This window comes from Mesocricetus auratus, unplaced genomic scaffold (genome assembly GCF_017639785.1).
Source record: "Mesocricetus auratus isolate SY011 unplaced genomic scaffold, BCM_Maur_2.0 Super-Scaffold_100026, whole genome shotgun sequence".
NCBI lineage: Eukaryota > Metazoa > Chordata > Mammalia > Rodentia > Cricetidae > Mesocricetus > Mesocricetus auratus.
In genome coordinates this window covers 22577028-22604929 of record NW_024429207.1, presented here as the reverse complement: position 1 = coordinate 22604929, position 27902 = coordinate 22577028, and the positions used below count along the sequence as shown (strand labels likewise).

Here is a 27902-nt window from a genome sequence, read left to right as displayed (position 1 = left end):
AAAAGCATCAATAATAACAAAACTCGTGAATATTAAGTAGCAATTTTGTCACACTGGAATTTATATTCAGTACATTATATGTAGATGGTTGTGCTCTCATTTGTCCAATAAGGAAGATTGCAGGAGTGGAATCTTCTTAAAACCACCAGGTAAGTGTGAAGTCAAATAGAATCTTCAAGGGAGAAAAGTGAAAACAATTAAACACCTGATTCCAGTTCCTACAGTCAGGTCAATTAATATGCATTCTTGTATGTACTGTAGCCCTGCCAAGGCTGCAAACAGTCTTAAGATACAAACATAATTCATTGTAACTATTCTAAATGAAAACCTTTACTATTATGCTTTGAATATTCTGTGAGCAATATACCTCTGTATGAATGTACTCTCCCCAATTAGTTCACATTGAAAAAGGGGCAATATTTTGGTTATAATTTAATAAAATAAATTTTATGTTTTAACGAATAACTTCAGATGTGAGGGACACCTTTTGCCTACTAGAATTTCTAGAAACATTTACAGTGCTGGCCACCTCTATGAGGGGTTCAGAAGACTGAGGAATGAGTTTGGTCATCAACTTAATAGGTGGCATAAGCTTGTGTCTTAGACTAAAAGCGTGCCCAGAAACACTGAAAACACTGAGATGTGGTGTGGACTTTGAGTTTTTATAACTGATGTAAAGTATAGAATTAAGAGCAGTCAATGAAAATGGGAGCCAGTGAGATGATTTATTAGAGAATAAAGGAGCTTGACACCAAGTTTGGCTGCCTAAGTGCCATCCACAGGGCCCCACATGGTGGAAAAAGAGAACTAAGCACCACTACAAGTTGTTCTTTGACCCCCACATGTGTACTGAGAATCCCCTCATGCACACACAAAATTAATGCAGGTTTTCCTAAAGAATGGAAATGGGATGGTAGACTAGGGTAAAACTTTATTGTTCTGGCCCCTGCCCTGAGTGAAATGGCAGACTCTAGATGTCCCCTATGTGGAAGGAAATGGCGATAGGGTGGGAGGCTGGGGGGGATGGTGGGGAGGTGTGGGAGGAGGGGAGGGAGAGGGAACTGGGATTGACATGTAAAACAAGATATTTAAAATGAAAATAATAATAAAATGAAAAAACAAAACTTTATTGTCAATGAATATGTACTTAATGTTAAAAGCATCAGGGAACACTTGATTTTTCATGAACAACATCATCTGAAGATGGTGAAGATGATTTGAACTATGGTATATGTGAGTGCTAAGCTTATATCTCAAATATAAACCAGAGCCCATGTGTTGAAATGTTGTTCCCCAGGTGAGTGCAATTCCAGGTAATGGACTTTATTGTTGGTGGGGGATTCTATTGTAGGAAGTTAGGACACTGTGTGTATCCCTAAAGGAATAAAAGGACACCAGGCTTTCTTCCTAGCTACTATTAGGTGAAAAGACTGTGGTTGCAATACCCTACTCAAAGCAACAGGTCCAACCCAAAAGGTCAGATGATCGACTCTAGGCTATCACCACTGAAACCATGACCCAGAACACTTCGCACAGTTCGTTTTTCTGCTATCTTGGCACTGTGATAGAAAAATAACTAATGATAAGTAACCAAATCTTGTTCAAACATGGTAAGATTATGCTTTAAGTTACATTTCCATCTATAAGTTGCTTGTGAAAATACCATAATTATTTTACGGAGGAGTTGCTAAATGAGGAAACCTCGCTGTGAGGAGGCAACTTCAGTGAGAAATGGAGCTGGGATGTAAGCTCTTCCATGTCCATTCCTTGAGATGCTGGCTCTCAGGCTTGATGAAATCCTCCTCATTATGTCAATGCAGCCCCTGTTCTGGGGAGGCATCTATTTCATAATAAATACTGAGCTTTGAGGATGCTTGGGAAGTTTATTGTCATCACTGTTTTAAGCTGATATGAATGAGTTCTGTTGTTAGGTAAGTTTTTAAACCATTTCAAATGGAATAGTCAGTTAAGAACATCAAACTCTTCATTAGGAAAAGATTTAGAAAATCTTCAATTATTTAACACATATTCATTCAAGTATGACCATAGTTCCTAGATGTTCCCTAATATAAATTTGTGCCAAGTGGAAAGAAGGAAATGACACTGGAAGAGATGAAGCCATCACTTGGAGATTGATTCAAGAGCTTAATACCCTAAAGTTTACATTAAAACTGGAGAACCTATTCATGATGAACATTTCATTATCACCAAGGAACCATCCATAGCTGTGATGAAAATAATCTTAACATTGTCCCACTGACAAGAAGCACCATGAAGGAGCCTTTTCCATGCTGTCCCTTGGTGGTCTTATTCACACAAGTCAATAAAAAGAGATCATGAAACACAAAAGACTATTATGACCACAGCTATAGTTCCCCAGCCCCAACTGTACTGAGTAGCATCAGACATATTCTTGCTAGAGATGTATTGGCTTTCAAAATAAACTCAAGAGTGTAATTGCAAATTATCTCCCTCCCAGGGTTACTAGGGCAATGAAACTTCCAAATGTTTCATATCATTAAAATAGAACTGAATACTTAAGACTGTTCTCATTAGAAATAAAAACAAGCCTGGAAAATGTTTTCCCTCCATTACAGAGCAAGTGTCCATACTCAGAACCAGCTATGTGCCTGCATGGCACGCACATAAACTCACTTTTAGTCCTGATCTAAAAGGACGGGTATTACAAAGATGAGTACTGAGGGCCTCCACTGGGGACTGGCATGGCTGACTCTGGCATAATAAACTGCTGTTTACCTTTTGGATTCTATTTATGCCACATGCACATTGTTCATCATTATTAAATGATCCTTTTTTATCTTTCTATGACAGTTACATATTTTAACAGGTGACAGTTTGCCTTTATAAGCAGCAAAACACTGGTTTATTAGTATGCTTGTGTGGCATAAAATAGAGTTCATTTTTTACTGAAATAACTGGAGGAAAGAAACATCAATTGTGCAGGGTTCTGAATAGCTCAATGTGGGTATAGAAGGTACCAGCAATAAATTAAGATAGGTTTGCCTTATTTATGAGTCTTAGGTATTCCTTCACAGTTGCTACTGTGCATGAATTTTAAGCGGTCCTTTGATGGGGAGACTCATCTAAAGAAGCACCATAAACTCGTGCATAGTTTCACAATTAATCACTTCTCTGCCATAAACTCTAGGGATGGAATTCAATGACTTGACACTCAGAACACTGTCCCTGGTTCCTGACTATAGCAATGTTGGAGAGATAAGAAACAGAGAGGGAGGGAGAGGAGGAAGGAAAAGAGAAAGGGAGAGATTGTGCTGTTACTGAGTCACAGAAATGAAAAAAAATCCATTTCTTATTCAAAGTAGAGAGGCTGGGAAATCCCAAGACACTCCTAAAAAGAGCCAGCAGTGCCCCTGAGGTCTCCTGGAACAAGGTCTGGGGCAATCATCACTTTACAGCTTAAGCTATACCCACTGGGGTCCCCAGAAGAAGAAAACACTCCTGCCAGATGCCTTTTTAGAGTAAGAGCCACCAAAGACCCCACAGGCTGTTGTTCATATTTATATTTAAAATAAGCATGAACAAAAACCTCTTACACATAATAGCTGTTTGCTTTGAACAGGAGGCAAACTGCCCATCTAAAAAAAAAAAAAAAAAGAAAGAAAGAAACCGCCAGTGGTGGTGCTGCTGAAGAAGCCAAAGTTAGTAGATCATCTCTACAGCTGCTTGTTGTAAGCTCCTCATTGGGTGAAATATGGTCCTCTTGAATGATGGGCCACTGCAGAGGTGTCTGCTGTATGAGTAGGTATGGTGAGGGCTGAGATAATGTGCTTGGCGGTGGCTCAGTTATTTGTTTCCCACCTGACAGCTGAGCCATTCTGTCTGCATTTCCAAGGAGACATAACTATACCTGTCACTCGAAAGGCGAAACTCACTCAGAAATAACACTGGCAAGTTTCTGATGGTGATGGTTTTATTTATCAGGAATCAGATATGTGGCCAATCAGCACACAAGATAGGGAGCATTTGTTTTCTCAATTAAAATTGGGGGGGGCACTTTCTCATTCGTATTTTAGCAGGTGCCTGGGGAAAATTGTATAGACTATTTCCTTGCCAGCAAGTTAAAAGAGAAAACATAAGACCGTGTTCACCAAGGAGCTGCCTGGCTCTGTGAATATGCACCTAGCCTTGCCCTCCTGCCCTCGTTCCCTCATCCAGCTGCTCCGTGGCATCCACACACATGGGCCTGGAGGATGCATCTTATGCATGCTTTCATTACACCACTCAAAGAGAGAGAGGGGAAGAAGGGAAAAAGATCAGTCAGCTTTTTGCACTCCTCTGGAGAACTAAAGTTGCCTCTGCCCTTTGAAAATATGAAAGCCCTTGAATGATTTTGTATTTTTCAAAGGCTAAAAGTGCTAAAGAGCACTCCTGTATTTCAGAGAGGAGGAAAGAACGAAATCAGCCGGCCTAAAGTGTTCAGTTGGAAAAGGTAAAAATGAACTATGGGTGTGAGAAGTTACCTACAATAATATACAGAGCACTTGTGGAGTCCGTGCCTGGAAAACAACACTGGGCACTTGCCTGCACACCGCACTGCAAGGTGTTGGCTGCTGGTGGAACCAATTATTTTACAAAGGATGATTGTGACAAGGAATAACTGACCAGCATTCACTACTACCCTGGACAATATGGTGGTGTGGGTAAAACTAGTACTCCACTCCCCAAGCCTCCTCTCTAACGAAGGGCCAGATATATGTTCTACCTCTACTAACGATGAGTCCTTTGGAGATCATTCTCTCCCTCTGACTGGTTCACAATTTTTCTTCAAAGCATGGTCTGCCCACCCCATCAGGAATAACTACATGGAAAGGATTTGAATCAATAATTTCTCCTGGGGATCCTCATGCTTAACCTTTACCATAGTATAGATGGTTTTCTTCAGGCAAGTATTAAAAACAACAACTACAACTACTAGGTACAAAGACAACAAGGGTAAGAGTATTCCTTAATGGGATTTCCTTTTACCTTCAGCTCTTGAAAGTCCTCCATCTCCCATTCGTCTCTGAATAATTCCCTCCCTAAATCATCAAATCATCACTTGGCTCAGCCAACAATTCCTCTGATGAACTCACTTCCTAGTTTGGAGAGGGGTTCTTAGCTATTCTATCAATATTTCCCTGAAACACTGCATTCTCTCCTTTTCCTATACCATCATAAAAAGTCTATGCATATATCCCCCTCACTCCTTATATCTTTGATAGCAGCAGTGGATGCTGTTACTTCTAGTTGCCTGTTTCAACACAGTGCTTCAGTACAGTAGCAGAAATACAGAAACACATTGCGTACTGAAAACTTTTAGGAATTTTAAACATCTTTATCTACTTTATCTTCATGATATTTCAATAGAGTAAGCAGTATTGGTAATCCAGATTTTTCAGGAATGAGGACCCCAGAGAAGACAGGTAATTTTCCTACAGCCTCATGGGTAATAGATACTCATTTGGTCTGTCTTTCCACCCTGTACTTTACAATCCTTTATCACTGACTGAAACTTAGTCCTCAACACAACAGTATTAAAAGAGGTGTAAGGCATGGTTATGCCTTGAGACCATTGTCCTGAAAGTTGTCATCAGTCTCCTATAAAGTGATTACAAAAGTATTTTACCATATGTCATCCTTCCAGGTAAGGTGGCATGGACAGACAAGCCCTCACCATGACTAGTGCCTCAACCTCAAACTAACTAGTCTCCACAACTATAAGATGCAACTTTTATCCCGTCATCCAGTCTTTGTTTTTGGACTGGTTTCTATACTATAGAAATGTATGGTTTCTATAACCACACATCGGAGAACATCAACCTTAAGATAGGCAACGTTTGTTTGGGCTCATGGTTTTAGGGATTTCTGTGGGTAGTCGATTCCATGATTTGAGACTGGAGTGAGGCAGCATACCTGGACAGGGAGAAAGCTACTCACAGTATAGTAACCAGGAAATGAAGTCTCATAGCCTCTTCAGATCTGTGCCCCTCCACTAACAGAAAACACCCCTTAGACTCCAGAAACATTAGCTACTCTCCTAGTTCATAACCAATACACCCAGCAGAAATAAAATAAGTGATGAGGATTTATTTGACCCATCATTTCAACAGTTCCTGTTCCAGCATCATTCAAATGTCCCACATACAAAGTCTCCTATTGGATTGAAGGAAATCTCTTAATGTTAAACCCATGTAGCATCAAAACAATCCAATATATGATGGCAGAGAGTGAGTAAGCGTTACTGTTCAGTGCCAAGAGGAATTGGGGTGCAGCAAATAAAGATCAGACCAACCTAACAAGGATAACACCAAACTATAGCTCCATGTCTAGCATTTGTACTCTGAAGGGCTTGAGTGGCTCCATTCTTCCAATTCTCTTATCTGTAGCAACTGTGGCGTCTGTCTTAGGGCATCTCCACTCAGTATCACTAGCTTTGCTTAGTATAGACCCATGTATCTGACATCTCCAGTAACCTAGAGTCTCTACTGAAACTTGGGCTTCATACACAGCCATGAGCTCCATGTAGAAAGTCTGAACGTGCTATCATTGCCTGACCACAACAGGTTTTTGGTACCTAGGTACTAGCCTCTAAGACCAGGGTCATATAACTTGTATGACTGCAACTGCAGAATCAGAAACATGAAAATGGACAGTTCCTCTGCCAGCTTGAGAAGCAGCCTGGTACCTTGGCCACAGATGTAATGTGGCCTTTGTGTGCCATTACAGGATAAACTTGGGTATATGAATTTATATTATATGGCTATATTAACTGTATATATATACATATATAGCATATACATATATTTTATAGTATAAGTATACAGTAACAATACATATATTAATAAAATGAGAGCTCCACAAAAGATAATCACAATATGAAGCCAGAATTCCTTAATTTAGTAAAGTGTTCCAAACAATGAAGATTCAAAACACAAGGCACTTTAAAGGAAATGAAACCACGTTCAATTTCCAACATAAGTAAGTAGTTATAAAGCCTCAATTATTTGCTATATGGGTATGTATACATGTATGTATGCACATGTATACAAAATAAATTGGCAGAAATGCTGCTGATAAAATTGTAGAGGCCTTCAACTCAGAGCTAGAGAAATGGATGAACTGAGTCCTTCATCATGTTAAATCACAGCTTGCTAAATATATACAGGAATGTGTGTGTGTGTGTGTGTGTGTGTGTGTGTGTGTAGTTTCTAGATCTTATTTTCTATTTCTTAATTACTTCCATTTCATTTTATTAATAAATCAATTTTTAATGTAAAAAGACTTGGCGAAGACTATTAGGTCTAACCATAATTAAATTTGCCTATCAAATTTGTTAATCTTTAATTCCATCTTAGTCCAAGAAAAAGTAGGTGATACATATTATGTCATAGCTAATACAAGATTATGTTCCACCACAACTGAGCCAATGTTCTTGCACACAACAACACTAAATTTTCTAAACACATGCTTGCCAATTCATCTATGTCTACAAGAGTCACAAGTATTCCTACTTCTGAATTTTAACCTCATTTCGATGCTGAGACAAAAATCACACACACAGCACACAAGATATGAAAAACTATGCCTCAAAGGTGTCTTGGCAATGTTTGAAATGAACAAACAAAACTTCAGTCCAGATTATCACACTCTATCTTCATCTAAGCAAACAAATAAAGATGTAAGTGTGTGTTTCTTACTGACTCACTTCACAGAAGCACCACCTACCCTTTGCCTGGGGTTCCTGCTGTGATCTTGGGCACTAAAGCAGTCTTGACCACTGGCTCTGGGAAAGGGCTGCAAACAAATATACTGTATTTTCACACCCACAGCTCCAAAAGCACAATATGTGTAGGATACTAAGCTCTTGGTACAAAGAACATGTATAAACTCTTGATACAAAGAACGTTCTGACACAAGAACTGCAGAGACCAGTATTTGTTTCTGTTCTGAGATAACCAGTTGCTTTTCTTCTCATTGGTGAAAAACAGTTGACCAGCAGTCCTGTATGTATGTGAACAGGAGCCCTGGGAAGGGCATAGTGTGAGCCTGAGAGACTCCCTGGGGAAACTGAATTTGGAAAACCTCCTGAGGCTCTCCGTTCCCTTACTTTCCTTTATTTTCTGATTTCTTGGAGTAAGTGTGCAAGGTGTTAGAATTCAGAAATGCTTCATTTGGAACTAAGCTATTGGAGAAGAAAGAGTCATGAGCCTGCTCATAGCTCATTGGGTGAAAACCCTGGCTGATGAGAACGCTGCCGCAAGCAGGATGTTTGACTGGCTCAGCTCTGGACATTGCACACCTGGAATTCCCAACCTTGTGAGTTCAATCACATTCCCAGCATACCTTTTTTATTCTGCCAAACTTCCCTAACTAGGGCCTCTGAATACATCTCTCCAGTGCTTTAGCTAAATTAGACTACTGTGACAAGAGCTAATTTTTCAAGTGTACTTCTCCCACAGGTTTGTTTTATTAGGGAAAGACAGCACCATCATTTCACCCAAATGAACAGACATTTAAGCAGTGTACTGGCTGATCAGATTTACAAGCTTACCTGGAGTTTTTGGTTCTTTGCTGGTATGGGCTTTGCTTTTAGAATACCTTGGAAACCTAACTTATAGCAAGTAGAACTGGACTGTGCCAGCAGAACTGCTATCTAGATAGGAGATGTAGCAGGTACATCATTCCATAGAATTTAAAATCTACTGCTGGGAAGGCATATGGACGGAATCATGTGGAAACTGCTCCATTGAAGAAATCAGGGCACAGAGGTGCAAGTCCACGCTATGGTTGGACAATGTCAGCCACTGAGATGTCAAATGAATCTCATTCTTGGTTAAGATACATGATTAACGGTCTTAGTTCTACTAGCTATTTGTCCCTTCATTGGGTTTTCCAGTATCTTCTTCCTAGTGCCTCACACTTCTGGGCAGAGGTATAATAAGTCAACCTTTTTGCTCATCAACTGTAGAATGAAGGGCTTTCTGGAGTAAGGTTGGGGGTGGGTAGCCAGGTTTCTATCAAGCTGTGTCACTTGAACATTGCATCTAAATCCTAAAAATTATAGCAAGTATAGATGGACTAATATGATGAGCTGCATAATTTCAAAATCATTCCAACTTTCCATGTAAAAGACAGCATATCTTATATTATTCTTGAGGGGATCAATAATAAAGAAAATACCATGGCTATTTTCAATAGTTTACAGTACAATAAGAAACAAAAAACAAAGAAAGATGCCTAACCAATAGCACAAAGTCAAAGGGATAGACAAAGCACAGATTTCATAGGACTAAGAAAGCCTTGTAGTCATGAGGCATGGCACAATGTCACCTGAAGAGGGTATTTGGAGGAGCAGTAGTAATCAAACCAAAAGAGGTCACTGAGAAACACATAAAGCCAGACTGCCTGCTCATGAATACAAGAACCCTTCATAAACTACAAATGTGGCATTGCAATTACTAGGGAAAGGCATAAATATGAATGACTAAAATGCAAATACCAGACAAAACATAGGTATCATTAATGTAATTTAGGAATTATTTCCTAAGCACAACAAAAAACACAAAGTGACCTATAACACTGGCTACATGCAAAATTCTAGACCATGAGAAGACAACAGATAATTTCATTTTATTCAGCACCGGAGAGGCTGAAGAAGGAACATGCATTTGAGGCCAGTCTGGCCTACATGATCAGTATCATGTCAGTCTAAGTTACAAAGTAAGAGACTATCTCAAAAAAATTCAAACTAGGAGGAGAAATTACAATCATATATAACACATCAAGGAGATGCTCATGGGAATCCATCCCCAAATAGGATATTTCCCCTTCACAACCATATGAAATGACATGTTCAATAAAAATTGTCACTTTGGCTTCCCAATGTTGATTTTCCTGTGGGCTGTCATGTGTGGTACAATGCTTTCCCATGCTGCTAGTATCCCATGTGAGCAAGAGAGTGAACAGGACTCCTTATAATACTGTCTTACTAGGCTTTGGTGGTGAGTAAGGCTAAGTGCATTCATTCCACTTAAAACATGCAGTGCTTTCAAGCTATGGTGTTTTATCTGCATTTATGTATCATCAGTGCAGGGGTATCTCTATATCCACAGCAACACACACTGACAACATCCCTGAGTCAGAGACTAGACATACATGGTAACTAAAAGCAAGGAAAATGTTTAACTTCATTAGCAAACATGGAGAAGAAAGTTAAGTGCATATGTAGAAACAATGACATAGCACTGTGTGTGTAAATTAACCTAACTGTGCCCTAAGTCCAAATAACCTACTTTCAGGTATGGAAGAAACAATTAGACATATGCTGTGTTAGCATCACAAGTATTCCTGGCATTTAGCTGAACACTGTACTCCAGAGAAGCAAGCCAGCTACATTACATACAGAAACACAGACAAGACATAATCTTGGATTAAAAAGCTAATTGCTGAAAAATACAGAGACTATCTTCTGTAATACAATATAAGAGAATCGTTAAAGTAGACAATCAACTAAGAGTATATGCCTGCTTGTAAATCTTAACAGCAAGCATGAACTTCAAGGCTGACACCACTAAGGACAAGAGTGATAGGCTAAAAATCCAATGATGGACATTGATTATGGTCTAATTTTAATTGTAGTGTTAACTGCACAGACACCTGTCAAACCTAATACATTTAAAAATCCATATCCATTCAGATGCAACAATAAATCACAGAATATTTTCCAGATTCCGCATGCTAACATATATATAATCTCCATCCATCCATCCATCCATCCCTTGGACAATTAGACTTGTACAAATACATTCACCAACTCCTAAGTACTTCCATGCTGGGGGCTGCAGTCTAAATCCTGGCCGTGTGTTAATGTCTCTGTCCCCATGGTGGCACTGTTGGGAACTTCTGAACCCTTTAAGCAGTGGAACCTTTGGGAGGCCCTGAGACCACTGTCCTTGGTCCTCAGAAGGGAACTGGGTAGTGCTGACCCCTTTGAGATGAGCTGCCCCACCACAGGCACCACCCATCATAGACTGCAACCTCTAAACCTATAAGTCAAAAGGCTTCTCTTTGTAAGTCAATTACTTCAGGTATCCCACTGTAGCAACAGAAATGTTACCCCTGGGCTTAGAGTCCTTAGAAGGGCTTGTGGGTGTATGTGTGTCAGGGGCTCTCCATGTGGGCCCGGCACTACAGTCCATCCCCAATCCTTTGTTCTTAAGCCTCCCTACTTATTCTACAACACTCTCACATAGCCTTACCCTTTAACAATACCTCAGCTTTTCCAAACCAACAGGAAAGTCCCAGGCCCCCTTCTAATGCCAATTATCATCTGCTCCACCCAAATCATTTGAAATTGGGAGCAGAGAGAACTGGCTAATGTTGCAGGGAGGCAGTGGTCAGGAGCGGTGCCCTGCCCCTCTGCATCTTCTCAAAGCCTCACTAGTTTTCTTCCCCACTCCAAAGTTGATCCATTTCTACATTTACACACACTGAGTTTCTACATTTATAAACATTCAGTCAGTGGTTTTCGATCTTTGGCTCCCAAATCAAGAATCACCTAAGTACCTTAATAGAGAATGGTCTTGCCCCTGCTGAATTGCTGACTATACCACTGAGATCCAGGCAGTGTAATCAGCTGACTGCTAACATTGAAGTCAAATTGTTGCTCTTTAGAATTTAAAATCACTCACGTATATTTTCTATTAGGCAATATTACATTATAAACAGCTCAGCTTTCGATCTAGTACATTTCATGAAACTGATAATAAGCATGCCTCAAAACAGCTCGGTTTTTAGCTTACTGAACAAAATTGAACACCATACACAGCAGGCATCTGTCTGTGATGCTCCAACCTAACCCTGGGTGGCACTACTGCACATGTTTGCTCCTCTACAAGTTTGAAAACACTTGCTTGGGGTGATAAAAGGGATTTGTTGGGTTAAAACCTGCCCACCACTTCCAGAAGCAAGATCCTTCACTGATAACTGCTAAATATAGCCAAACCGAATATTCTGACACCTAATCTCTAAGAATCGGAAGTTTTCAACACCCCCTGTGTCTAACACTTTCTCAGCAAGGTGGCATCCACATGAATAATCATCATGAGGTATAGAAGCTCCAGTCCAATGTATGGTGACACTCAGCAAGTTATTGTGCTCCTCAGAAATGCAGCATTCAACATTAACATCAAGACAATAGGATTACAGGAGATGAAATAAGACAATAAAAGCTTTTAATATGATACCCAGCCAGTCTCTCTGGAGGCTGGTCTGTGGCTTTTTAAGGATCTCATTAATATGTCACTGCCAACATTAGAAGCTTTCTTCAGGGGCACGTAAAGCAAATTGCACAATAAAGGCACCACCTAGTGTCTATTGTTGTTTTTTTCTCTTTTATTCTTAACTCTTTTGGCTTTTTTTGGTCTTTAGGTCTTTTGAGGGTCCTGCCTCAAATAACTTCCAGCTTCCAAATAACTCAAACATAGAGGCTTATTTTTCAGGTTATGAATGCCCAGCCTTAGCTTGGCTCATTTCTTGCCAGCTTTAACTTAAATTGTCTCAGCTACCTTTTCCCTATTGGCTTTTATCTTTCTTATTTCTGTATATCTTACATTTTTTCTTATTTCATGGCTGGTTGGGTGGCCTCCCTATTGACCGTTCAGCAATGCATTAGACCACCAGGTATTTCAGACAGACTCCGTAACACAGTTTTACAAAGTTAACAAATACAGCATAAACAAAAGCCAAACAACTTAAAATAATATTCCCCAACAAGTGTCCTCTTAAGTGAGCAACATAAATACTTACTGAAGCCAGGGACGCCTCACCAGCAGATAACCTAGGCTCAGCAGGCTATTTAGACAGATGAACCTGACCTTTCCACTTGTGAAACCCAGGCTTAAACAAGGAACAATCAGGGATTAGTAAGAATTCGGGACTGGTAGCAAAATGCTCTCTAAAATGACTTCCTTTGGATAAGCTACAAGGTGAGCTGCTCCAATTCACAGCACTAATGTCACGTAAATTAGTAGAAATGAGGTGAATATGTTCTCTTTCCTATGAATAGATTCTTTTCAAAATAATTATGTGTAGGAGATATTTAGACTCTGCTCCTGGATTCATATTCAACAAATGTATTAGCAAGGATACAGAAGCTTAAGGCTAGCTCTGAATTTCTTCCAAACACAAAACAATCTGTCAAGCAAACATCTTTAATAATGTCAGCTATCCTAACACTGCACTAACTCACGTCCTTCAAATCATGGTGCCATCATTCAGTGATTCAGAACAAAGACTAGGTATAACTTACTTCAAAGAAATTTCAGAAAAATATAAACATTAAATAAAAGGAAAACATCCTTTGACAAGAGGAAAAATAATCAATAGTCTTTTGTCTTCTGGTGTCATTCTCTTGAAATCCTTTGTGCTTTTATTGATTACTTTCCTTCTTTGAGTCTGAAAAGAACAGAAGCAAGGACAACAGTAAGAAAATGAAGGTCTGGGTCCATGGCAAACCCAGACAAACCTGACTGCTTTCTTTCGCGTGATCCCGCTTGTTCATATATAAACAGCAGGCTTTGTCCTAGAAAGATACTTTCCACAGTGAAATGTTGTGACGTTTTTGAGAATGGTGTGAGAAGACACATAAGCGTAGTGTTCAAATCAGGGCTTATCAATTATTGAATAAAGGTCACTTCAGGACGTGATGTACTCAGTGGTAGAGCACTTGTCTGGCATGCAGGTGGCCATGAGCTCCACACTCAGCAAAGTAAAACATAAGCTAAAAGGTCCTCTCTAAGCGTTACTTCTTCCAGGAAACAAAGCTACTTCACACATAGAGAAAAGGCGTTACATGCCCACTCTGGTCCTCTTCATTGATTTCAGATGGTCTGGAAAACTGAGAAATCACAGCCTTTGACCTTTGTGTCAATGTTTAGCAAACTAATTTGAGATTTCAATTATGGAAAATTAATATAAAATTCTATATATCTGATTTCTTCTTAAAGAAAAATATCAACCTAGCCGGTCTCAGCCACTCCGACCACACACTTGCTGGAACAGCCAGGCGCTCTAGTGAAGCAACTTCGCCGTTTTATGCTGTTTACTACTGGGTCTACTTCTGCTCAGCCCACAGGGATTAAGCACCTGTGATGTTCAACACCAGAAGCACTTCCAGTCTTAGAGTTGTTAACATTTGGGGACATTTGCAAAAACCTTACTGGCCAAGCTCCCTAATACAAAAATTTAATGCTTTAGACATGAGAACATTTGTGATTCAGACTTTTGGGATTGGGATATTCAACCTGTAGGTAGACATATTCACTGACACCGATTTAAGAGTAATCAAAACTTAAATGTCTTTTATTATTGGTATATTCCTGAAGAATGCATCAGACCAAGGCAACAGCATCATTCCCAAAGCCCCATTAACTTGTCTTACAAATTTACTTCAAGAGTCTTTCATTGAAGGTTTTGATATATACTTAAAATGTCAAAGGACATCTTATGAAATGATCACATTACTGTGAATGAGTGATCCAGGAAAAAAGGGTGGCATCATGTAATTGTAAAGCAGGAAGGAACCAAAAAGACTGAGTAAATTCTCATTTTGAAAAATGAGAATGAAAAACTGATGCATGGAACTGTACTGTTAGCCACTTTTTGTTATGACAAGACACTTGACAAGAACAACTTAGAAAAGATTGATTTTACCCTGCTTCGAAGTCTGGCAAAGATCAAGTAAACCATCTCAGCTTATGGTTTTAGGGATTTTCAGCACATGATCAACTGTCTCCACTGTTATAGACTGTAGGGAGGCAGAATGCCACCATGGCAAGTAAGTGAGGCAGAGAGAGATAAAGAATATGAGTGGTGTGTGTGTGTGTGTGTGTGTGTGTGTGTGTGTGTGTGTGTGTGTGTGTGTGTGTGTATAGGAAATGTCTTTCAAAGGCACACCCCAACATTACTCCAATCATTACCTAACTTACACACTTTCCAATTCCTTCCATTGAGCCTATCAATTGATTTTTGAGTATACCAATCAATTAAACCATTGATTAGGTCAAAGCCCTTATGATCCAGTAACTTCAGAAGTGCTGTCTATAAAGACATGGTTTGAAATTGAGCATCAGGAGACAGGAGCTTTTTGGAGGAAGTTTTGGTATCCAAATTCTAATAGGTACCTATATTATTGACATGCTAGTCTACTGTATTAGAACAACATGAAGGAAGCCTAGGCAAGAAAAACTAGAGATGAGGTCTATATGTAAAATTGACAGTACCATCAAGTAGACAATGATTTTCAAGTAAAAACATGTGACTATATCTCAAGCTTAAGTGTTACTAATGCCACTTAAACTAATGGCATAGAACTTTGATGATATGCTGTAATAATGATGATATATTACAGTCCACTAATCTATAATATACACAGGGATATACATGCATTGCAGCACTTAGCACCTTGATAATTATTAATAATTAGCTGTACAACTGTCTCCTCTAACACATGAGATATGGTAGCATTGTCTTTTCACATTGACATCCAGGAGCTGACACGTATGTCAGGCTAACTGCTAAAGTTTAGAAAACATCAGGTGGATTTATTTTTGCTCAAAAGTTAACAAAATTAATTAATGGCAGATTGTTAAGCTGACATGTTTCTTTAGAGCAAACCCCAAGCACTTCCCATCCCACCCACGTACCTCACACCAGCAAAATCTGTGAATCTCCTGATTGCTTTTTTTTTCTCCTTTTTTTAAAATGGGAAACAACTTAGGAAAAGTTCAGATGCAATCTTCAGAAAACTGACTTTGGATGGGAGTTCTAAGGTCTGCTACTCAAGTGACAGATACATGTACTTTACAGATGCTGTACATGGCTGCCTCCAAAAGGCTCACAGTGGAATCACTAATTCTCTAGAATCAAAATTTACTTTGGAAAATGCATAATCATTCTTATTTTCCTAAAATGGGTTAAATAATTACTAAAGACATTTACAGAAAATGTTATTGGAAGTCTAATTACACTGGGCCACTAAATTGCTTTCAAACACAAGATAGGAGATTCTGACCTCATTAGGTGATAAAAAAATGCATGGGGAACACATACACTCAAAATTAATAATAAGGACAAGGTATTTAGACTGTGACACTGTTGATGGACTTACTTCAATTCTAAATATGCATGTACACATGCAGGTGTGTATGTGTTTCTATGCATGTGTTTTTCTCTCTCCCTGTGTGTGTGTATGCATGTGTGGTAGATGTGTATGATTGTGTGTGACCGTGTGTACAAGGGTGTGTATGCATGTGTGAGTGTGTATGCAGGTATATATGTGTTTCTATGCACATGTTTTTCTCTCTCTCCCTGTGTGTGTACGCATGTGTGTGTACAGGTGTGTGTGCATGTGTGTGAGTGTGTATACAGGGGTGTGTATGCATGTGTGTGAGTGTGTGTACAGGTGTGTGTGTGTGTGTGTGTGTTAGGAATAGAACTGAGGGCTTTGTGCTGAAGCACTCCATCACTGATTCATATCCCCGACCTAATCTCCTGAAATTTAAGATGATGAAGTTTCTTAGCAAGCACCTAAACTGATTTTACTTACCATATTCGCCACGTTTCAGTGTGCTATTTTTTTCTGTTGACATTGAAGTTTTATGAGAAGTAAAAGTAAACCTTTGAGTAATTATTTTTTCTATTTTTTATTTAAATTTGAAACAAGCTTGTTTTACATGTCAATCCCAGTTCCTTTCCCTCCCCCATCCTCCCCTGCCCCACCCAACCCCCTATCACATCCCCTTTCTGCTCCCCAGGGAGGGTGAGGCCTTCCATGGGGGGTCTTCAAAGTCTGTCATATCATTTGGAGCAGGGCCTGGGCCCTCCCACGTGTGTCTAGGCTGAGAGAGTATCCCTCTATGTGGATTGGGCTCCCAAAGTCCATTCGTATGCCAGGGATAAATACTGATCTACTACCAGAGGCCCCATAGATTTCCAAGGCCTCCTTACTGACACCCACATACAAGAGGTCTGGATCAGTCCAAGTTAGTTTCCCAGCTATCAGTCTGGGATTCATGAGCTCCCCCATGCTCAGGTCAACTGATTCTGTGTGTTTCACCAGCCTGGTCTTAACCCTTTTGCTCATCACTCCTCCCTCTCTGTAACTGGATTCCAGGAGTTTAGCTCAGTGTTTACCTGTGGGTGTCTGCTTCTGCTTCCATCAGCTACCGGATGAAGGCTCTAGGATGGCATATAAGGTAGTCATCAATCTCATTATCAATGAAGTTCATTTAAGGTAGCCTCTCTAATATTGCTTAGATTATTAGTTGGGGTCATCCTTGTAGATCTCTGAACATTTCCCTAGTGCCAGATTTCTCCTTACATCTATAATGGATCCCTCTATTATGGTATCTCTTCTCTTGCTCTCCTCTTTTCTTCTTCGGATTCAACTTTCCTGATCCCCCATGTCCTCCTTTCCCCTCCTTTTCTCCCCTTCTCTTTCTCCTAGCTCCCCCTCCCTTCCCACCATGTTCCCAATTTGCTCAGGAGATCTTGTCCCTTTCTCCTTCTCCTAGGGCCCATTTATGTCTCCATTAGGGTTCTTCTTGTTTCCTAGCTTCTCTGGTTGTGTGGACTGTAGGCAGTAATCCTTTGCTATATGTCTAAAATCCATATATGAGTAAGTACATATCATGCTTGTCTTTTTGTCACTGGGTTACCTCACTCAGGATGGTTTCTTCCAGTTCCATTCATTTGCCTGTGAATTTCAAGATTCCATTTTTCCCCCCACTGAGTAGTACTCCATTGTATAAATGTACCACATTTTCTGTATCCATTCTTCAGTTGAGGGGCATCTAGATTGCTTCCAGGTTCTGGCTATTACAAATAATATAGAGCTATAGTCCTAAAAACAGACAGGTAGACCAGGAATTGAACTGAAAACCCTGATATTAACTCACACACTGACAAACACCTGATTTTTGACAAAGAAGCTAAAATTACACAATGGAAAAAAGAAAGCATCTTCAACAAACAGTGCTAGCATAACTGGATGCTGGCATGTAGAAGAATGCAGACAGATCCATATCTATCACCATGCACAAAACTTAAGTCCAAATGTATCAAAGATCTCAACATAAATCCAGCCACACTGAATCTCTTAAAAGAGAGAATGGGAGGTACCCTTGAATGAATTGGTACAGAAGACTGCTTCCTGAACACAGCACCAGTAGCACAGACACTGAGATCGACAATCAATAAATGCGACCTCCTGAAACTCAGTATGCTGTTTTTAATACAGTCACTTCTGCACTTTCCCTCAGTCTGCCAACATATTCCTTATTGCTTTTTCCCTAGAAGAAGCCAATTCTGCTGAAAACCACAAGAAGTCTAACACCGCAAACCAGGAAGGTCAGGTAGACATTTGGAGAATTTCCATTCATTTAATTTCCATTCTTTCTCCATGTTCACACAGCCCCACCACCACAGACCAACTATAATATGAGAAGAAGTACTGTATCTGGTAATAAAATAGAATTATATGATAATGTAGCTGAAAAAGCTCTGACACCAATTGAAGACCCATGTATATTACATGTCTAGTGCTGGTAGTAGTCTAGTGCTGGGCTGGTGATGGTGGTGGTGGTGCTTATGTGTTCAGTGTGAAGATAGAGAGGACCATAAAAACAATCACACTGTGAAATTTCCTGTAAAACCAGTATCAGAACACAGAAGAAAGAAGTTGTAGAATTCTAATCATAGTGGGTGACAATACTTTATAACAACCTATTAAATATCTGTTGAAGAACTAGAGGATATAAATTTGAAGGTACCAAAACACAAAGAAATGATAAAAAGAAGGAAATGTCAACTGCCCTGATTTGATGTACATTGAAATATTACCTTATGTCATGTGTACCATGACTACCAGTTAATCAAATTAAATCAAACTAAAATTTTCAAATCTCATATAAATACCTTATAATCTAAGAGACATTCATGATGACATGTATTACCTTAATTATCTTTCTTGAAGTCTAAGGATACAGATTTTATAATAATCTATTGTGGAGGTAAATACCTTAAAATCACTATTTTATTCTGACTCTGCAAGTAAAGTAGAAGTTTTACCATAGTATTATTTGTATCTTAGCATAGTAAGGTTACAGTGAGAAAGGCCACTGTGCTGAAGAAAAATCCACTACCAGGTGACTGATGGCAATGGTGAGCAAGAGAGACAGACAACAAGCCATTGGTCCTGTATAATATCCTAACAACAGCAACCTGAGCCTCTGGAGAGCCTCAATAGCCAAAGTGGACACAGCTGAACTTTTTTAAACAATATTTTTCTTCTACAGATTACTTCTCTAATTATCAGAATTCCAAATGACTCTGAAGTATAGAGAAATTAAGTCAAGAGAACACAATAAACTGAAGGAGTGCTGAAGAGGGCTAGAACGGCTTCTTAAGAAACATGACACTGGAAACACTGTGCACATTCTGGGAAAGTCAATTTCCTCTATATTACAAGAAATTAATGAGATTCAGACCTCAGACCCCTAATTATTTCAAAATAAAATCCAAGACATTCAATGGTGTCCATGAATGTCTATTGGTTTATAAGTCGCTGTATGTCTATCTGATCAACACTGACATTTGTGTTTCTCTACCCTCCTACAGGACTCTGTTTTCATTCTTGTATTGAAGCCTACTTCACATTGGTTTGCTAATGAAAAACAAATTCAGCACCATAAAGGATCATCTAAGTGGCCTGTGGACAGGACCATCTAGGAGCTCCCAGGAAATGCAGACTCCCTCCTCAGCTCCCTCCTCAGGTTACTAAATCAGAATGCCTTTTCACAGGATTTGTTGTTATTCAAATGAACATTATCATTTGAAAAACACTGATTTGTGAGTTCCAAACATTACCTTGTAACATTTATAACCCATGATCCTATGGCTCCTCCTCTTTCCCCAGTAAATCTATTGAATTGAATTTAAATAAAGACAATAACCCCATAGTAAGTACTGTCCTATCAGAATCCACCAAAGGCATCCAGGCAACTCTAAAGGACTTACCACAAATTTGATTCAAGGCAAATTGTATCTACTATTTAGTCAATTTTCTTTACTAGTGTATTCCTAAAATCTGTGAATAATATTACAGGGCTGTAGCTATCCTCCTAATGGTTGGACCCTTGAGTTACTCAACATGATTTCTTCGGTATGGCCTCTGGGTCCACTTATTTTCTTTTTAATTTTAATTTTTAAATTTAAATTAGAAACAAGGTTGCTGCACATGTCAATCCCAGGTCCCTCTCCCTTTCCCTCCCCTCCTCTCAGACCTCTCATCAACCCCCCCAGTATCCCCTCATTTCTCCAGGGAGGGTGAGGCCTTCCATGAGGGTATCCATAGTCTGTCATTTCATCCAGGGCAGGGCCTAGACCCTCCTCCAAGAGTCCAGGGTGAGAGTGTGTCTCTCATTGTTGGATGGGCACCCAAAGCCCATTTGTATGCCAGGAATAAATACTGATCTACTACCCAAGGCCCAATAGATTGCCTAGGCCTCCTCATTGACAACCACATTCTGGATGGATGCCACATTTTCTGAGTTCTCTGGCTGAGACACCACGGCATTCAATTCAGATGACAATATGGCAACTATAAAGTTTGTCCTTAGTTTCCAGAGGTCAAAATGACAGGTTCCCACCTGATACCTCCTATCCTTATGATACAGTGTTGTAGTCATGTGATAACTTACAGAGGTCTCTACCAGGATATAAAGATTCATTTGAAGTTTATGAAACAGAATTTGGGGCCATAAAATCAATACAGTTGGTCCTCCACATACACCTGTTGTATATCATTTGCTCAACAAATTGCATATCAACACATTAGAAAAAATACTAATGTATTTTATTGTTGCCTAACCAACTCTATAACCCCAACTTTTACAAGAGTACCCTAAGTTTCTATACAGTGTTTGTATTGTTTTAGGAATTATAGACACCCAGAGATCATGAATGCAGGAAGACATGCATGTTATATATGATGGCTATACCAGTTTTTAATAAGGAACCACAGCATGTTTCAGTACAGACACAAGGGATGATTGTATATGCACTAACTAAAGATCATTACTGAACCTCCCTTGAAAGACAGGTTTCTACTTGTTGGGGCCCTTATTCATGAAGCCATGGCAAAACTTGGGCATTAAAGTAAACCTTGAGTCTACAAGATAGCTCAGTGGGTAAGTGCATACCTAGTGACCTGAGTTAAATGCCAAATAAAGCAGTAAGGAGAAAAATGACCACAATCTTATCTTGTCTCTGTTCTACACATAAACAGTGTTGCATGCACACCCATGTAATATACTTAATACACACACACGATAAATATTAGAAAATATTATAACATGTGGGGTAGGCAAAACGTAATCTAAGAGAGAAAATACATGTTTGGTCATTTGTATTCCAAAAATCCAAATCTACAAAAGTCCAACATCAGAATTTTGGGATCACCTACCTTATGCCACATTGCAAAATATCAAACTTTGCAACATGGGTCTAGTGAAATCCAAGCCACACTAAAAATGATGTATAAATTACCTTCAGACACCAGATAGTCTGTATGTGAAACATAAATGAACCCTGGTTAGACTGAAGTCCCTTTCCAATACACCTTATTTATACATAAGTCAAAGTCCAAATCCAAGCAATTACTAAATCAAAATGCTCCCAAGTACATCTCCTAAGGGATATTAAACCTCCCTGCAGGATTCCATATGAGCCCCATAAACACAGCCTGACTATTTCTATCTCTGATTTCTAGCTCCCTGTAGTGGGAGGAAGGCAGACAACAGCAGTGAGCTGAGCTGAGAAGTCTTAGTGTACATAGCACCACAGACATACCCACTTCTAAAAGAGAATTTCCAAACCAAAACAGAGTCAGCAGTGCAGTGCAGACAGAACCACCCAAACTGAATACATTAACACTGCCTAATGCGGAAAATTATCCACGTGTAGCGTGTGTGCACAAAATAAGGCCATACGATGCAATGTGGCACAAACAATTAAAAGTTCCTTTCAAAGTGGAAATGCAAAATAGAACGAATATCTATTTTCTATAAATGAATCTAGCCATCTGCCTTGCAAAAGCAGCAGCAGCAGGAGTACCCAAAACAGCAGAAACAGCAGCCTCTCATGTTAACAATCTATTCTCAAATCTCATGCTCCACATTTCCCCGGCAAACAAGGCTAAAAATACAAGACATGCAACAAATAGTCTTTTGGGATCTGCCATTCCATGGATGGTGTATTCAATCAGAGTAATATTTTCTGTTGACACTCAAGACTGGAGAAAAAAAAAAGCAAGCTATCATATTAGAAAGTGGTATTCAGCATTTTAAGCGTGACTCCAATTCCAAAGTATAGTAAACTGAATGCTGTAAGAGTTGTGTTTTCATACAACATAAATCTCTTAGATTTATCTGAATATATTCACAGATAAATTTAAGCTACTTGAAATTCCTCTATAATTCTTGATAGTTATGAAGATATCATTTTAGTGCTTTTATCAACAAAATGCAAGGGACCACTTATTTTCACCATAGCTTAGCTACACTGTATATCGTAAGTTCTTAAGTCAGACTGACTAGGTTTAAGATCTTGCACATCCTAACCCTTCAATGGTCTTGGGTTTTTATTTAACCCTAATGCTCCTCTCTTCCTAGCTTACAAATAACAACACTTACCACAATGAGACTTTTTAAGGAAGAAATGAAATGATGTGGGTAATATACATAATAATTAATGGTACACACTGAATAATATCAAAGTTAGTTCATTTCCAACTTGCAAAAATGCCTTCTTTCAAAGAATAGCAAGAATATAGAGGAAAATGATGTTCTCAGGCAAACAGTGTAGAAAATGAAAGATAAAGGGCAGAGATGGCTCACTGATTGTGGATCTCAAATGTCCACTTAAAAGTGGGGTTGCAAAAGTAGGACACTCCGTAACCCCAGCACAGCAGAGACAGAGACAGGACATCACTGGTGCCCAGTGGCTAGCTATCCTGGCCAATAATGAGCTCCAGGTTCCATGACAAAATATGAGATTAGAGGGCCAGCAAAATGGCTCAGTTGGTAAAGGTGCTTGCCACCTATGAAGCCTAATGACCAGAGTTCAATCCCTGGGTCTCACAGGGTGGAAAGGGGAGAACACTTCTGCACATTTTTCTGTAACCTCCATATAGGCACCATGGTACACACACATTAGCCCGAGAGAGAGAGAGAGAGAGAGAGAGAGAGAGAGAGAGAGAGAGAGAGAGAGAGAGAGAGAGAATAATTAAATGTTAATTATAAAAATTTAAAATAATAAGACAGGGGTGATTAAAGGAAGACACCATGTCAACCTCTGGTCTCTACATGCAAAAACACTCACATACACATACAAAGGGATGAATAAGCAAGTGGCTTTTACATGACTTAGGGTGGATGAGTTTCCATCAGTGTTCTGCTTCATAGTTAGGTTATGACAGCATCAGAATGGGCAGAATGGAGATGACAAGGATTAGTGTCACTCAGGAGACATTGCCTGTGGTAAAGACAATGAGGACTGAGGGCAAAGGTATACTCCAGAGAGAGAGAACAAATATGAACCTTTTTGTGACTAGGGCACCCCACACCACTCTACTATTTCCTTAAGGCGGCAATGTTCGGAGTCAATTCTCATACATGTGGCTTGGATCTTTAATGTTTAAAAACAAAACAAGGTACGCAGTAGAGAAGGATATCAAATAGCTGCTATCTCCCAAGAAACCAATTCCTTCATAAAACTCCATGTTGATCATGTCTTCAAATGGGTATTGCATTCTGGGGAAAAAAAACACAAATAAATAAAACACAAGTTTGCAAGTCACCTAGGAAAGAAGAGCAAAGGGAATCTCTCATTCAACAGAAAGGTTGGGTGAGATCTACCTGACAGATCCTGTCAGTCCCAAGAGCACCAAGGGAGAACCCATGGGACCTGCTGGGCTTCCTAGACTTCATAGCACAATCTCAAGAAGGAGAATCATCCATGGAGCACTCACAGAGTGAGGAAGTACATAAAGAGTTCAGGTGCTTTCACAGCCTTCATCAGATAAGTCAAAGTGATTAATCTCTCCTTAGAATTGAGATACTTAAAAGATCTCTTGAGTAGAAAGCACTTTGTTGGGCAGGAAGAGAAGGTGCCACAGGGCTACTCAAGCCAAGAGCACAGAGTTTGAATCAGAAAAGGCCTGGCAGGAAGTTGGGATAGTGGAGGGCAATTTACCCTCAGTTTTATGAAAAGATTACATTTTTTTTAAAACACAGGAACACAAGGAGATAAACAAGAGGTTCTCAAATAACATTAAGAAATGAAGAGAAATAGATGTGAGCATGTGTAAGTTATGACCCTTCATGCCTACAATGTGAATGTATACATTCTTTGCTATAAGTGTACCTCCCTAGTTATCAGAAGCAAATGTCATCATCTAACCTGCTTAATGACACGATCTCATCTGCACATGACCTAGTGGAAATCACGACTCCATCAGCAGCACTCTCTTCTAAGAATAAAACAAATCACTATGACATGGTGTGGATTCAATTAGCACTCAGCAGGTCACAAGTAACTTTTAAACATCCTTTGTCTAAGTTAAAGTGTCAAAACATACAATAATTATGGTATCAGGGTGCTATCCTCAGACTTTACCAGCAGGAATAAAACTTTCTCTCTCAAGGCATAAGCTTTGATTACAAAGGTAGAAAACCGAATAGCATTCTGTATTATGGCAGCTTCCTATGTGTAGTGCCTCATCCTAAGTGGATTCCTTACTGACAATACTTGAAACCAATCATCCAAAATTATCCTCAAATTTCCAGTTGTTTTTTTTTAATATTAGGTATAGAAAGGAAGAGAAGTTAGAAGGAAAAGAGATGTTACCACCATCATGGAAATGGATATATAGTAAATACTGTAAAAAAATGCTACAGAATCTCATAAACACTATACTAGCAAAGCAAATAATATAATTCTATATTGTTCACTAACATAACATCTTGGATCAAACCTACAACAGAAATCTTTGATGGGTTACAGTTATTTGTCAATGGAAGAGCATTTCCTCAGCATGCACCAGGCACTCAGTCCAATGCCCCAGCACCACGGAAGGAAAAAGTCACCGGAACTGTAAACTATTGACTTGCAAATACAAAAATCACCTATAGAAGCAATCAACCATACATAGCACAGTGAAACTGCTAAGCAGCATCCTGGTTTGAATGCATCCTACCTTCCTGAAATGATAGGACTCAGTATGGAAAACACCTCTGATTTGAAAACTTCTATTGTGTCCACCCATCTAAAGCCAGGTGCAAAAGAATCCACGGGTTTTGTAGCCTGTTTAATGCACATTTCATGAAGTAGCTCTGAAAGCTGCTAAAGGTGAACGGAAATATGACAACAGAAGCGCTACTCAGATTTACTGCTCCGTGTGTCTTGGGCATCTCTATGATCTGTGCAAAACATTTGTTGTAAATAAGCCTGCAGAGAGTACAGTATGTTTTCCAGGAGACCTTTACAGAACAGCTTGCAGACAAGAGGTGCTAGCCTTGGTTTCACAGCCAGAAAAACTCCATCCAAGAGGCTGCTGGCGTGTTCCCACCTCTTGTTTTGAGCTGGCTTAATGACAACTCCACAAACCAAATTCCAAGGGTCAGTACCTGGAGTCAGTCACCATGAGCTATCCCACACTGTGAACAGTAAGTAGAAACTCTGACATTTCGATCCCTGTGAAAGAAAGGGAGTACCCACCCACCCCCATGGTATAAAAAACACTCAGAGTTGCCTGAGCAGTGAGGCAATCGCCAGTTCTCCGTAGTAAATTAAATGGCTGAAGCCCGTGCTTCTTCCAGCAAGAGAAAGAAACAAGCCTCACTGTAACAGCATGTGGGAATCACTGAAGCTTGTTTTTTTTTTTTAAGGCTTTCCTCGTTTTCTTGTATAAATAAACCTGCTCCGTTAAAAAAAAAAGTTCAGGAAATGAAATGCAAATAGGCACAGAATAGACGCATACAACTGAAAACCTCCATCCAGCCTTTAAATTCTTCTTTCCAGGCAGTATAACTGCTCTTAACACCGCTAGCTTCTATAAAAATGAGATTATACCAGTTCTTGGGATCGTTGTCAACCCTTCCAAAGGCCTCAGGGCTACCAGGAATCCGTTCAGGAGACAGGGGAGGTGAGGTAGTTAGCTCGGTGCCACCTCTTGCTAGACAAGTATTAGGTAAAACGTTTAATGCAATTACCTATTCTAAGCCTGCTGGACGGCATGCAGCAAAGAAGAAAGGTTAAGAAGGGCAGGGAGGGAGAAGCTTCTGGATTATTTCAAAGGTAGCTACAGCACGTCCGAAACTGCCTGTGATCCGCTTCAAAACAGGTCGGCGGGGTGTATCTTTAAGTTGATGCTCCGCTGGAGTGCAGCAGATCCAGAAAAAAAAAGGGGGGGGAGCAAGATGGGGGGTGCGGGGGTCCGGAGCTTATGAGAAGCCTAGATCTCCCTGCTGCTCGGGGAGGCCCGAGCTTCCTAGCTGGAGTAAGCACCGAGTAGGGAGAGGAAGCGCCAGGAGTGGAGCCTCTGGCCAACTGCTTATCTGGCTGGGCACTGCAGGCGCTGTTAAACCCCGGGGTTCACACAGCTCCCCAGGGCTCCCGCATCCACGCGGCCTCTGTGAAGCAAAGCCAGTGCTGGCTCAGAGCCAGAGCTAGGGTCGCCCGAGGGGTACTGGGCTTGGCGCAGAGCTGAGTGACCAGCTCAGCTGCTTCCCCTGAAGGGGGTAGGGGGAGCGCAGTCTCTACTGGAGCCCGCTCGCCTGCCTCTTTCCCTGCATACTCCCTAAGAACATCGTGAGAGCCCACCCAGGAACGAGCTCGCCCAAGAAGGAAAAGTGAAGAGGACCGAGGCCAGCGAGGATGTGGTGAGGACAAGCTATCCAGCCTGCAGCAAAGAGGGAGCGTTCGAAAGACAGAACAGGTAGCGACTGAGACTCAAGGGAAGGGCCCCCGGGTCACAGCAACCTGTAGGATTGAGGCAGATAGCAAACTTGGATAGGGAGGCAGTGGTCCCCTGGAGCTCCTCCACCCCGCTTCCCACCGAGTCGCGCTTCGCACGCGGGGAGAGAAGCCAGCACAACTTGGGAAGCCCAAGCCGAAGGCGCGGGTCCCGCTCCTCCTCGGTCCGCTCCTCTGAGCACCACCATCCACCCAGCTCTTACCTCGGGCAGCCGCGGCCCCCGCCGCCCAGAAACAGAGTCCTAGCCACGGGAGCCATCGGCGCGCTCCGTAGCCGCCGCCCGCAGCCGCCGTCCCCATGCTCCGAGCTCCTCCGCTCTGGATTCGCTCCTCTCCCTCACCCCGCGAGTCCGCGAGGCACGACGGCGGGGCACCACCACCAGTGGGTTCCCCCGGGGGTGGTGGGTCTGTGGTGAATCTATCTTCTCCACCACCGTTCCCTATGGAGCCGGGACATCGGATGGGCCGTGGGACAGGGCGCGCGTCCCCATTGCCTCCTGCGGCGCCGCCCGCCGTCCCCGCTGTGAGGACCGCAGCTCCAGATCCTCTCTGGGTCCGGGACTACCAAGCTGAGCCAGGAGACCGCATCGCTAATGAGCCCCCCCGGACCGCCCCCCTCGTGGCGGCGACCAATCAGCTGCGCCTGGGCGGGGCGGAGGGCGGAGCCGAGCGCCGGCGACGCAGGTGAGCCCGCAGCCGCCGCACGTGCGGACGCAGCCTCCCCGCCGCCGAGGGCTCCGCGCGCCTGCGGGAAAGCAGCGCAGCAGCGCGCCCGCCCGAGCCCAGAG

General features: G+C 40.9%; 1 protein-coding gene across 9 annotated transcripts in view; it reads right to left on the bottom strand.

Annotated features, from left to right (window-relative positions):
• Unc5d (unc-5 netrin receptor D) overlaps nt 1-27681 on the bottom strand; it is a 519921-nt gene extending 492240 nt beyond the window's left edge. For all 9 annotated transcript variants that reach the window (XM_005066591.4, XM_013110828.3, XM_005066592.4 and 6 more), the window contains exon 1: nt 27318-27681. In XM_005066591.4, the coding sequence (XP_005066648.1) occupies nt 27318-27414 (97 nt within the window). In that variant the 5' untranslated portion in view covers nt 27415-27681. The remainder of the gene's footprint in view (nt 1-27317) is intronic.
• Nucleotides 27682-27902: the final 221 nt, after the last annotated feature.